Source organism: Ranitomeya variabilis, chromosome 2 (genome assembly GCF_051348905.1).
Source record: "Ranitomeya variabilis isolate aRanVar5 chromosome 2, aRanVar5.hap1, whole genome shotgun sequence".
Classification (NCBI taxonomy): domain Eukaryota; kingdom Metazoa; phylum Chordata; class Amphibia; order Anura; family Dendrobatidae; genus Ranitomeya; species Ranitomeya variabilis.
This window is the reverse complement of record NC_135233.1, coordinates 494531607-494545533: the sequence shown is the minus strand read 5'-3', so window position 1 is coordinate 494545533 and position 13927 is coordinate 494531607. Positions and strand designations below refer to the sequence as shown.

General features: G+C 42.6%; 1 protein-coding gene across 5 annotated transcripts in view; it reads left to right on the top strand.

The window, feature by feature from the left end:
- LOC143806933 (protein phosphatase 1 regulatory subunit 12A-like) overlaps positions 1-13177 on the top strand; it is a 28628-nt gene extending 15451 nt beyond the window's left edge. For 3 of the 5 annotated variants that reach the window (XM_077288000.1, XM_077287999.1, XM_077287997.1), the window contains exons 18-24: positions 5-61; positions 344-363; positions 3059-3146; positions 4693-4797; positions 4996-5046; positions 5708-5758; positions 7893-13177. In XM_077288000.1, the coding sequence (XP_077144115.1) occupies positions 5-61; positions 344-363; positions 3059-3146; positions 4693-4797; positions 4996-5046; positions 5708-5758; positions 7893-7979 (459 nt within the window). In that variant the 3' untranslated portion in view covers positions 7980-13177. The remainder of the gene's footprint in view (positions 1-4; positions 62-343; positions 364-3058; positions 3147-4692; positions 4798-4995; positions 5047-5707; positions 5759-7892) is intronic. The other 2 variants (XR_013221596.1, XR_013221595.1) reach the window with 1 other exon arrangement.
- The last annotated feature ends 750 nt before the right edge of the window (positions 13178-13927 follow it).

Below are 13927 nucleotides of genomic sequence, written 5' to 3'. Positions count from 1 at the left end.
TCAGCGCGATGGCGAAGAATCGGAGGAAGAGGATGTCACAGAGGAAAGTCCGCAAGCTCAGGTGCTTGGACCTGCATGCAACCTGTTTTTTGTTTTTTTTTATGTCTTGTGAAATGTTGTCAGGAAAAGGAAAAGAAGGTGTGTAGTGTGATATCTAGTAACATAGGTTTTATATCTGTTCTTGCTGCGTGGCTCCGATGATCTTGTAATTGGGTAAGTGAACTGTGTGAGTGGATCAGTACTGTATTCCTATGAACACGGGTAATTGGCTTAACCTCTTTATTGCCACGGGGATTGCCTGCACATTGTGTAACATTATCCCTTTCTCTTGTTTTCCTCCCAGGTAGATGGACTTAGCTCTCGGTAAGAACCTGATAAGATTTTTTTCTTTTTATAGTCGTTCATTTCTAGTCTGCCTTAGGGAACACGCAAAATGTTTTCATATGCACGTAATTATCCTGCTGTAGGAAAAAAAAAAAATAATTCCTAAAGGGAAGCGATTGTCTAGGCTTGACCGTTTAGGCCAGGGATGGGGAACCTCAGGCCCCAGGGCCATTTAGGCCCTCGATGACCTTTTATCAGGCCCCTGAGCAGATTCTCAGGGACCACATTCTTGGGCAGGGAGGTGTATTTTGATTACAACCAGCTCATTAATTTCTTCTTACTCTGTTCTTACTCACTACTGAACACTGAAGGTCATGCAACACCAGTGCCAAAGTCAGGATGTACTTTGTGGGCGGAGTTTGCACGGCCCCCGACGGCCCTTGGTAGAAAAAAAGATTCCCCACCACTGGTTTAGGCTATGACATCTTGGATGCCACAATAATAATGATGCCGACTAGTTAGTCTCCAAAGTCCCACTATAAGCCACTTTAGCCACTCCACTTGGCTGAGACAAGGTGCGTGGCCCATGTTTTGTACCCCTTTTTGTATATGAAGTATCCCATTCCTCAGGATTTACATAGTTACATAGGTTGAAAAAAAGACCTCGGTCCATCAAGTTCAACCTTTCTCCACCAATTGTACATTTCGTCACTAATTTAGCGATAACCAGCAATGTTATGTATATCAAGGAAATCATCCGTCCCTTATATTATTATTATTATTATTATTTATTGTTATAGCGCCATTTATTCCATGGCGCTTTACATGTGAGGAGGGGTATGCATAATAAAAACAAGTACAATAATCTTGAACAATACAAGTCATAACTGGTACAGGAGGAGAGAGGACCCTGCCCGCGAGGGCTCACAATCTAAAAGCTGTTATAGTGTCGGCCATTACTATCTCCTGTGGTCGGCCTTCCACAGACTGACTGCTCTAACTGTGAAGAACCCTTTCCTGTTTAGGTGCCGGAATCACCTTTTTTCCACCTGTAATGAGCGCCCCTTGGTCCTTAGTATTGTCCTTGGAAGGAATAAGTCATATGCCAGTGTTTTGTACTGGCCACACATATTTTTAAACATGTAAATGAGATCTCCTCTTTTTTTTAAGCTAGACAAGCCCAACTTTTCCAACCTCTCCCCATATTAGAGGCCTCCATCCCTTGTAATAATCTAGTTGCCCATCATTAAACTGATTCTAACTTCTGAATATTCTTTTTAAAATTTGGAGCCCAAAACTTGATCCCATATTCTAGATGTGGCCTCACCAGTGATTTATAAAGGGGTAATATGTTGGGATCGCGGGATTTTATCTTTGTAGAAATATCTTTCCCGTATCCTGCCTCTTGATTGGCATTTCAGCTGGTTCACCATTTCAGCATTACTAAAGGAAGGACGACTTATCCTGGTTAGACGTTCACTTTAAGTATGAGTTTGTGTTGAACGGCTGCCATCTCTGTCACTGTTCAAACACTTGCTCTGACTTCACTTAGGAAAGCTCGACGTGTCCCTCGCCCATGTGACTGAAGGTCAGGACACCATATCTACAGGATATAAATCCTGGCTTGGAGCTAATTAATAACACATTGCATTAAATTGTCCCTCTGTACTGGCTATGGATGAGTCCAGATGATGTGGAATATTTGCACTGCAAATTCAATGGTTTTACAAAGCAACATCTGCATGTGTTACATGTGGTTTTGCTGCAGTTTTAACCCTGATTTCACCTACTACACCCTGACCATCCACAGTATTGTTGAAATAATACAATTCCTCAGAGAAAATCTCTCTGGATTTTGAACGAACGTACTGAGGTAAGGTGTTATCTGAGCATGCTCTTGTGCTAACCTCGTGTCTCTGGTGTGCTCGAAAAATATGTTTGAGTCCCTGTGGCTGCTCGATAGCCGCAATACATGCCTGTTTGTTAGACAATCCTTACATGTGTTGCAGCTGCTAAACAGCCTCGAGACATGCAGCTGCGGGGAACTTTTTATTCGAGCATGCCGAAGACCCTCAGCACCCGAGCATGCTCAGATAACACCTTATCTGTACACATTCACTCATCACTATTAATTAACACTTTTATGGAAAGGGCTGGTCTGGCAGATTTAAATCATTAAAGGCGTTGCACAGTGAAATCCAAATTTTCTCCTGTCTTTAGTGGGGGGTAAGACTGATCGGCCCAAGGGAGCGACCATGCCCATGCTCCACCTGTGCTCCATTCATTCCCCGCTCCTGGCTTTTTCCGGCAGTTCCAAAGACAATGACTGTAACAGTGGTTTGATGTCCAATTGGTAACGCCATTTTGTAAAAGATAAAATTTCCCTGTTGGGGAATCAGTGCTGGTCCCAGGAGTCGGACACCCACCGATCATCAAGTTATCACCTATCCTGGGGATTATGTGATAACTCATTTTTACAGAACAATCCCTTTTTAAAGGAGCACTACATTCTTGCAAGCTCACATAAAAAAACTCTTATGTAAAAAAAAAAATAGTGATTCTAGGGTACCAAATTCTTTCTCCACTTCCTATCCGTCATGGAATATAATGGCATTACAGTCAGCTTCTCCCCAGTCTGGTGCAATATCGATGATCTATAGAAACCGCTTTCTGATTTTTTTGTAATCTATTTTTTACTTTCATGATTACAACTTCCAATACTGAAATGTTTCAGGGCGGATTCAGTTTCCAATGCGCACACTGCAAGCCGGATAGAAGCAGCCATTGCGGCTGAACACAGGGACACGAAGGATTTCAAAAAAGTAAGTTCTCGGTGAAGGTAGAAAGTAATCCGCTGTAAGTCTTGATTTATTAGGGGTTGCCCATCGCCGCGTCCATTGTGTAACCCCGGCTGGTATGTGATAGCAGGAGACTACTTGTTTGCTATGGAAAATGGTTATGAATGTGACCTAGTTTAAAGGGATTCCTTTTCTAATCCTAGTATTTAAAATCCCATTTTTAATAATTTCTCTGGGACATGGCGCATTACTTTGCAACGCGACTGACTGCCAGACTCGCAGGGAGACATATTGGGACTTCCGATGTTGCATTTCAAGTGTTTGGGACTCTGAGTAGAGAATAAGAATTAAATGATTAAAGTTGTCATTTTGGGAATTCTTCTTTATCACATCTCTACTATCTCCGTCGGTCACATAGTCACAGATTGGAGTGACACCCCGCAGCGTGTGATGGCCACTCCGTTACATCAGGGGACTCCGGACCCCTTTCCTTGCGATAGGCCTGAGATAACCAATAATCAGACACCTTTAATCTTTCCTGTAGATAAAAAAGTGGTGATCCCAGGGACGTTCTGGTTGCCCACTATGGGGGGGGCAGCTTAGGTGTATATTTTTTTTAATATATACTGGGGACCATTTATCATTCTGTTTGCACCCAAAATTTTGCTCAATTTGCAACATTACTATGTCGTAAATGTGGCCACTAAATGAATCTATGCTTTATGCTATTTAATAAGCCACAATTTAGTACCTGCGCCAAATCTTTAAGATAACATTGGGGACATGGCGATCAATTTTGAATGAAGTGCAACATATTTATGATTTTATTTTTATGATAAATCTTCCATTTTTTTTAGACCGGTCATAGCTGTTTGTTTTTTTTTTAATGCATTTATGTTGCAACCTTATTTTATAATGTCACTAAAAGCCATAATTTGCACAGAATTCACTAATAAAATGCAATAATTGAATCTTTGGAAAAAATACGCTGGTGAAAATTTACTCCAAATTTATCATTAAGGCCGGACTTTAGATGAATCTGTTGACGTGAGGACACTGAAGATTTGGCACAAAGTTAGCGATTTTGGGGGTTAAGTCTGGGCCAGTGAGTTCTGGTGTGCACAGGGTGCAGCCTGTAATGTAGCAGTGGGTTGGCTGAATTGCATTCTTCTAAAGTTGTATTTTTTAATGTCTATCCATGGGATTTAGAGCTCCATATCAGGACAAATGAGCTTTAGAGACAAATATAGTAAGACATTCATCATTACAGAATGTGGGCGTTAAATATAAATAACGAAATGGCGTTTGATGATGGAGAATTTACTTCCAAGGTGTTAGATGTCTGAGTTCCAATGGGAGCCCATTACTATTAAGAAAAGTTTTTTTATGGGTGGATGTTTGCCTGATTACAGTTTCTGGGGTCGTATAACTCGTATTAATTACCTATCCTGTGGATAGACATCCTAAGGCTAGGTCATATTATGTAAGCTCCAGAGAACCCCTGTAAGTAACAATAGTACCAGTAGCATTGATGTCGGCGAGTAGTCATCTGGATACTGTGTTGTTCCAGCTGTATGAAGACTTGATGAGAGATAATGGACGTCTTCGCTCCCAGCTGCTAAACACGCAAAACTTGGTGAATGAGACTAAGGCGGAGTTGGAAAGAGTCAACCAGGTAAGAAGGGCGCCAACATTTTTGCATTACGGCCCAATGTAGCGTACACGTGTTGTGCTTTGACCTAAGTGACTGTATAACTACTAAATGGGATTATGGCCACTGTATATGACCTCTGGAAAATCCTTATTCTTTTCTTTATTTGTAAGTTATAGTTTACTGATTTCTTTTTTTCTTTTTCCCTTTTTTTTTTTTTAGAGACAGGAAAGAAGTGTTGACAGATCCTTTTTGATTGATACAGAGAAGAAGGTAAGATATGTGCTCACACAATTTTAGATGTCTCCCTGGTGTTATGCGTAAATAAGTAGTCCACTTTAAGGAGGACCTGTCAACCGGTCAAAAGTGGCCAGTTTTTGTTTGTAGAATATTCCCACTCCTCTGCTGAGTGTGCGGTCTATTTTTTTTTTTTTTTTAATCTGCCAAAAGGTTCCAGAGATATGGGCTTTTTTTCCAGTGCTACTGTGTTTTGTTTATTTTACTAAAGGGGCGTGGCTCACACAGAAAACTATGCAGAGCAGCTTAATGACACGCCCCAGAGGATCCTGTGAGCCTCGCCCTCTGTAAAGATCAGACAAACTAGCACTAAGTAAAAAGGTCTATATCACTGGAAACATGGCGAATTGAAAAACATTTTTAAAAATGTAAGTTTATATGGACCCTCTCCTCCCAAACCAAACTGTAAGGGAACTCTGCAGGAAGTTTTCACTTTCCCTGCAGTGCCACCACAGGTGAAATGAAGTATTGCACAGTTCCTATTGAAATTGATGGGTTGTCTGCGTGATGTGAATGCACTCTGCATACTAGATATTTATCCTAAAAGCCCTGGACCCCTTTCTATTAGCTTAAAATTGCCCAATAAGCTTTTCTAAGGACAAACCCTTTAACAGTTTGGATTTTCTTATATCTATAGGAAAAGCTGATCTTGGAGCGTAGAGTATCTGAACTTCAGGATGAGCTGAAGGTAAGGGGACGCGTCTGCCATGTGCAGGGTTCCAACCCAAATGTGTCTTGTTTGTAATAATCGCTTCTGCTGATTTCTCAAAGGTAATTCTACCTTAATTGTAGAAGCTTTTTAGGAAAGGGAACTGCTACATGTATATATACTTTTGCCCCATATGTTTGGATGTAAAACTAGCAGGTATCACTACTAGACAACAGTTCTCCATTGCTTTTCTGGAATGCCTGCGTGGACTATTTAATCATTCAGTGTCGAAAGCAGAAGCTTCATAGCCCCCTTTTAATGGAGTGTTATAAGGGGTAGCACAAGATCAGAAAAACATGACTGCATCCTTCCAAACACAGCACCACACCTGTCCACTGGTTATGTCTGGTATTGCAGTTAAACTCTTCTTTATTCAATAGAGCTAAAGTGCAATACAAGATGCAATTCATGGACAAGAGTGGCACTAATGAATAATGTGCACATGATAGAGGAAAGAGCGAGAACGTCATTAGTGAATTGATTCACAGAACAACAGATCAGAAGCCACGTTGGTAGTCTGTGTCTAGTGGAAGAGAGCCCTGCGGGACCCTCTCTTACCCAGCACCTCTTATAATTAGGAAAATCAGGAGGAAACAGAGTACCAGGTGAAAAAAGGTACAATTCATCATTTTATTAAGTATCAAAGGACAATAATAAAAGACAGTACAATACAATAACACAGACTCCAAGACAGTGCAGATAAGCATGGGGTCAACCATTACAACTGAAAGAAATCAGATAACAATTGTATTCCAGTGTAAGGGTACCGTCTCACAGTGGCACTTTTGTCGCTACGACGGCACGATCCGTGACGTTCCAGCGATATCCATACGATATCGCTGTGTCTGACACGCAGCAGCGATCAGGGACCCTGCTGAGAATCGTACGTCGTAGCAGATCGCTTGGAACTTTATTTCTGGATCTCCCGCTGTCATCGCTGGATCGGTGTGTGTGACACCGATCCAGCGATGCATTCGCTTGTAACCAGGGTAAACATCGGGTTACTAAGCGCAGGGCCGCGCTTAGTAACCCGATGTTTACCCTGGTTACCATCGTAAATGTAAAAAAAAAACGTACATACTCACATTCCGGTGTCCGTCAGGTCCCTAGCCGTCTGCTTCCCGCACTGACTGAGTGCCGGCCGTAAAGTGAAAGCAGAGCACAGCGGTGACGTTTTTTTTTTTACATTTACGATGGTAACCAGGGTAAACATCGGGTTACTAAGCGCGGCCCTGCGCTTAGTAACCCGATGTTTACCCTGGTTACCCGGGGACTTCGGCATCGTTGGTCGCTGGCGTGCTGTCTGTGTGACAGCTCCCCAGCGACCACACAACGACTTACCAACGATCACGGCCAGGTCGTATCGCTGGTCGTGATCGTTGGTAAATCGTTTTGTGTAACGGTACCCTTAAACCATAGTTAAATCACAACCTAGGAAAAGCCATCGCAAGTGGATAGATAAAGCAGATCACAAGCCATAGTGCATAATAATACCAAGGGAGAAGCTTACCAAGGCTGTGGAGCAATGCAATGGTGATCCCAGGGCTGGATGTCGGCACCCCATCATGGACCTCTTATACTGTAATTAGTAGATCTAAAGTGATGTTATGCATGCATTGCGATGGGACTAAAAATCAGAAGAGGCACCGAGGATTATGACAAGTACAAGGTGGTTTGTAGGGCTCTCATCCAGTGACCACAGAATACTGATTTGTCCTCTGGACTAGGCTCTTGCAAATAGATCGTCTCTAGTAATTGATGGAGGAATCAATGGTTTTCATGGGCCATGGAGGAATCCATGGTTTGCGCGAACCATGGAAGAATGGATGGTTTGGGTACACAATGAAGGAAGGGATGGGTTGGGCACACCATGGAGGAATCCATGGTTTGCGCGAACCATGGAAGAATGGATGGTTTGGGTACACAATGAAGGAAGGGATGGGTTGGGCACACCATGGAGGAAGGGATGGTTTGGGCGCACCATGGAGGAATCAATGGTTTGCGCGCCCCATGGAGGAATCGATGGTTTGCACGCAGCATATGTTATATGTTATTTTCTAATGATATATCAACCTTGCTTGCTTCTCACTTTTTTTCCCTTTTGTTCCCATAGGTTCTTGGGGATCTGAAAGCTGATAACAAACGCTTGAAAGATGAGAATGGAGCCTTAATCCGAGTTATTAGTAAGCTATCCAAATAGCAGAGCTGCCTCAGGACCTGCTCCATGTTACCTGCTCTCCCTCCAGTCACCCCATTGGGACAGACTAGGTGGACATAGTTAGAATATCACAGGGAGTCGGAAGTTAACGGATGTTTGATCAGCCTCCCCTACGTACTACCACTTGACTCATTTTCCACGCAGCCACCCCTGAGACTGTATGTCTGGGAATTATCACTTAAGAGGCCACTTTACAATTTGAGAGCAATGCTATGGAAGGTCAAGACCACCTACAAAGTTAGGAGTTGTTGTTTGTGTACCTCCGAAGTTTCTGGTCTTGTTTTGATTTTTGGTTGAAAGAATGATCATCTTCAAGGAGAATTAAAGGCTGTATCTTCAGTGCAGCTCAAGTCCTGGCACTTTTCTAGAACACATTTTCTACAGTCTTAGTTGGAAACAAGAATCGAACCACATTAATTTATGTCCATCCCCAAGATGTTCCTCACTATTTGGCATAACCACCACAGACCTTCGACTACAGAGCATTAAGTGATGGTATAAAAGACAAACAACAACCCATCATCCTTCCAATCCCTCGTTCCCTGACCTCGTGGAAAATGGTGGATTATTTGAGAGGAATACAGGCCCTGGTGTTTTGGGGTGGCTGCAGTACATGTCCTGACCACTGCGACTCCTACCCCTTGTGTCCTCCGCAAGGTAGTCACAGGACGGAGAACAGAGATATGAGCGGGGTGAGCAACACTTAACCATCCAGATCCATCGTTTGGAAAGAGCACAAGTCTATAGGATCATGTTTTGTTGTGGTTTGTTGATCCCTTGTGGGTTTTTTTTCTCCTCTTATGCAACCGATGTCACTTTGTTGAGAGCTGCGGGTATGGGTAGGTAACACCGTATGTTCTGTTTCATGAGCACATTTTAAACACTAAACTCTGATGCGTTATTTTCCCCCCACTTTTGATAGGTTTTCTTATTGTTTTATCAGGGAGAGAGGAATTTATTTTATTTATTATGATTTTTTTTTTCGTTGTGTGACAGTGGTCATTTTTCATTCCATTGATGGATATTTCACTATAAATCCCGTCCTTCTGGCTGCTATAAGACATTCATGGAGAACTTCAGTCATCACACAATGTTACTGATAACTACCCTATGGGACACCAGTGTTATAAGACTTGAATATGCAAGTATATAAATGGCACCGTCTAAATCTTTTCCACCCCGGGTAGAGTAGGCCCATTAGAAAATCTGCATTGTAAAAAAAATATATGTCCTGAAGATAACGGCCACCATCTGCTGCAATGTAGAAACTGTGCTGTAACACCAAACCCCTACCACTTAGGAGCACATACAAATCCTATGTAATGTCCAGTTTTGCATTTTGACTGGCGTTTTCTCCAAATTCCCTTTTTTTTCCTTTAAAGGGGAGATCTGATTAAATCAAGTTATCACCTATCTACAGGTGATGGATGATTGGTTGGGGTCCGATTTGCTGAAATCCAGTGAGCAGATCTGAGCACTTTTATTCCCTTTAGGAGATTGCGCAGAAGGTGGGATGCCCAACAACCACTCCATTCATTCCCAAAGGGGCTGCTGGAAAAAGCTGGGTATAACGCTTAGCAGCCCTATAGGGAATGAATGGAGCTCAGGTTGCAAACTTCTGCTTAATTCTAACGGAGGTATAAAAGTGCACCCTTCTACCAATTGGTACCTGATCTAGCGGTCAGGACACCCACAATCCACCAGGTCTGTGGAGGGGTAATAACTTGTTTTAACCGGACATCCTCTTTAAGCAAGAAGCAAAGCTGAGCTTTTTTCATGTCCGAGACTAAAGCAGACCAGAATGATTGAGCTTAACCGTTCTAATCTAATATTGGGGCCTGAGCTTAGCAGAAGGAAGTTTTCAGAAAATAGTAAAGTATTTGTGTCATCGTTTTTACTAAATTGCACAATTCTAAACTATTAAGGTAGTGCCAATACACGAGGATGAAATGATAGTTCTGTCCTCTGCTGGGGGGACATTGAGCTGACGGACAAGCTGAAAATATGGGTTTAACCATAGCAAGTTATTATTCTACTGTCCAGAAAAGGCAAATGAACATCTGGATAACATAACATTTTTTTCTTGTCGTTTTTAACCTCTGATCTTCCCGTACGTTTTGTGCCAAACAACAAGTATTACTGGCTTTTTTTTCTGGGTTGTTCAATTTCTGACCCTGGGTTCCTATCTTGAATCCCACCGAGTGACCCCCTACTCCTTTATAATGTGCCCCCTGGGCGATCAGTCCACCACTCTGGATCCTAAGCAGCACTGCATTTTGGCTCATAGATGTCCTCCCTTACGATGGATGTCCTCCTTTACGATGGATGTCCTCCTTTACGATGGATGTCCTCCTTTACGATGGATGTCCTCCTTTGTGATGTACATGTGCTGTCGTTGGGCATATGGAGGTGTCATCCTCCTAAAATAATCTTTTTGAAGTTCGAATGTATTTTACCAAGTCTGAATTTATGAACGTACACTGTCCTGAATAGAAGATGTCCCTACACGGTAGACGTAAAACAAAGGAAAGGATTATATTGTAATGGAGTCCATACACATCAGAGTAAAGTTGATAGAACATTAAACATTTGAAATCTGTCAGCGCTGACTACATCATCAGCCGAAAAAGCTGCAGTCTTGGCCACTGTAGTCTGTGATGTATTTTGGGCAATTGTCAGCTTATTTTCATCTATATGGTATAGGGGTCACCATGGTGTGTAAACAGTAATGCCTATATGCCATATATGATAAAGTGCTGCCCAGATTTGTGTTTGGTCTCCAGGGTAGTCTCACTGCTACGCCTTCTTTCATGAGAAGACTCCCCCAAAAAGTCAGTGACTCTCAGTCCTGTGCCCGCAGTTACATGTATACTTGGCTTGGCTGGGATTGCATGTTAATTCCAATGAAGGAATGAGGCTGGAAAGAATGTCAGACAGCTCCGATTCCACTTGCCTTGAGGTATCTGACTGAAAAGAAATCAAACATGGCAATTTTCTCCCTGCTTAGCCTGCATGGATAAACTGGCAGCCCCCCATCTTGAGAAATTAGTCTTTCTTAGGGCGCAGTCAGACTTCCTTATAAATCTGACTAAGATCGGATCGCAGTGTGCAGACTGGTTGGCGGCTCTATCGACCTGAGCGTCATGTACTTTTATGCAGTTGTCTCACTTGTGTCGGGAGAGCCGCTGGCCAGTCCATGCACTGCAGTCCGATATCTGTCTCATCTTTTGATCCTCTCTTGCCCCAGTACATCAGTCATGCGCTTCCATTCCTCTTCACTTTTTGTTGTTTGGCTGTTAGACAACTGGCTGCAGCAGGAGCCTCCTCCTTTGACCTGCCTGGAGTAGGACAAAAAAAATGAAACCTCATGCCTTAGCCAAATCATGTTCCCTCAGTCCTTCCCTCCAAAGAATAGAGCAGACTAGCTGGATTAACCCTTGTGCTCCCTGCAGAATTTCTACAAGACTGTTTGTGGCCAGTTTCCCATGTCATTTATTTTTTCCTCCTTGACAAACGTTCCTTGCTTTTTTTCAGCGTGCTAGACCCATTTTTTGTGACTGTCTCAATTTTTAGACTCTTTGTTGCATCCGTTATTCTGGTGCGAAGAAAAACATTTCTTTGCTTCTCCTACTCCTTAAACAGTAAAATATGAATGCCACTTGGATGACATCCATATACTATCTGTTTTTTGTTTTTTTTGCGAGGCCATTGATTTACATTAGTGAGTTTCATCTGCAACACAGATCAAGGTAGAACATGTCTTAGGGTCCCGATTCATCAAAGTCTTTATAACAAAAAAATGGCGGAAAAGTTTTCTAAAATTTTGCTGCAACAAAAGTTGTTTCAAAATCTTGTGACTTGTGGCACGACAAGTTTCACAACAATTTCTCCAAGGAAATGGGCAGATCTGGGGCGTGAGGCCACGGCCCGTCTAATTCATGATGAGTTGTGGCGTTCCGGACTCCAGTCCCTGACTGGCATACGATTTCTGGCATAGCGCATGCCACTCATCAGATGCACCAGATTCATGCAGGTCACCCGTCTCAATGAATTGGGGGCTTTGTTTTTGAAGTTTTTCTTGCTGATCATCCCCTCACAACAAAGGACATGTGAAAGGCACATTGACTGTAATGGGTCAGTAATCTATAAAATACTGGATAGCACACATACCCCCAAAAAATGACGTGTAAAACCGTCCTAAGGCGCTTGCAGAAAATCCCAGACTGCCCAACAGCGGGGGGCAAAATGATCTGCATGTTAGGTTCGGGGGAGGAATATGGGGAGTGGGCGCGCACTAGAAGAATTTGCACTCCTTTACTATATGGCTCAGCGCCCCTAATTTCTTAAGATGCAACGTGGGTTCCTTTTTGGTAGAGCAGTGACTTCAGCCTGTGACAAAGCAGAATCTGTCCCTGCTCTCAAACTACAGAGGGATGGAATTTTTTTTTTTTCCAAGCTGCGGCAGGAAGCAGAACAGTGAGAAAAAGCAGGAGGCCGAATCCTAACAAATTTCCTGGCGTTCCCCCAAGTGAGGGACGTCAGGGGCCGCAGAGCCGCCCGACACTGTAAGCACAGGCCCTTTATAGAGGTCATGAAACGCATGTTACTCCCATTACCTCTCCAGTCTTCTGTGAAACCTAACCCCCTGCATCCCCTCCTCCTCCATCCGTGTGCTCCCTGTCTACTTTTTCCCTGTGTTTTTTTTTTTTTCACTCACGTGTTATTAATATTTTGTCCAATATATTATATTTATAAATGGTTTTACCGAACACTGCGTTCCTTCATGCTGCAGTTACTGCCTTTTTGCTTTGGTATTGTTTATATAATTTATAAATGCACTGTTTTATTTTTCCGAAGCACTAACTTGTGTGTTTTTTGCCCATTTGCTAATGGTCCGACTTGTGGACCTGTCTCCATGTGTCCATGCCCTATTGTGTCACCAGCAGGAATTGGCAAACTACGTCTCCGTCTGCGGGTGCATATGGCGTATACATCAGCAGGTGGAGTCCGCAGCTTTGCCGTGTATCTGGCTCATAGACCTGAGCTTCTGGTTCATCATTCCCATTCCATTAATATCCCGGTGTGTACGTTTGTCCTTCTCTACAGCCGTGTGTGTCTTACCGGTGACGGGATACCCTCCCATCACACCAAACATACAAATAAACTCACTTTGAAACATGCGTCTTGTTACCCGAGTTACTTTTTATATCATTACTACATGATGTGTGAAGAATGAGAATATATTAGTCTTCCTAAAGGGATTGTCTAACCGTTAAAGGGTTATGCCCATCTTTTTCCAGGTGTATATTGCCGGATAGTGATTGAAAAAAACAAACATTTTTGCAATTTACTGCTTATTAAAATTTTCAGCCGTTCTTGAGATATTACAGCTTTTGTTTATAGCTCGTTGCCTAGGAGACTGACCACTGCTGTTGTCTACTTTGTAGGCACCGTGCTGAAGCTGGCTCGGGAATAGGAGGTAACCTCGTGCTCCAGTGATCCTGGCCAGCTTCATAACAGTACTTAACTCTCAATAGAAAAGAGTTTGCAAGCACTGTGCACCTTCTGCTGTCTAGCAGCGGTAGTCAGTCTCCAGGGTAACAAGAAGTTTTAAAACTTCAATAATGGCTGAAAATTGTAATAAGCAGTAAACTGCAAAATCACTTGTCGTAGCACTGTCTGACAATACAAATTAATAAAGATTGGAATAATCCTTTAAATATTCTATTAATTGTATAGATCATAAAAAATGAAGAATGTTTGCTATGTACTTGTTCTTTTTTTTTTTTTTTTTTAACCGATCCATACGATGCAAAAGTTTTGGCTTTTGCATAGTATGGCGCCACCTAGTGTTCAACATATATAACATTGTGCACGTCTATCTAGTGAGCCAAATGCTTGTGGACGTGCAGATTCAAACCCCCCCACCA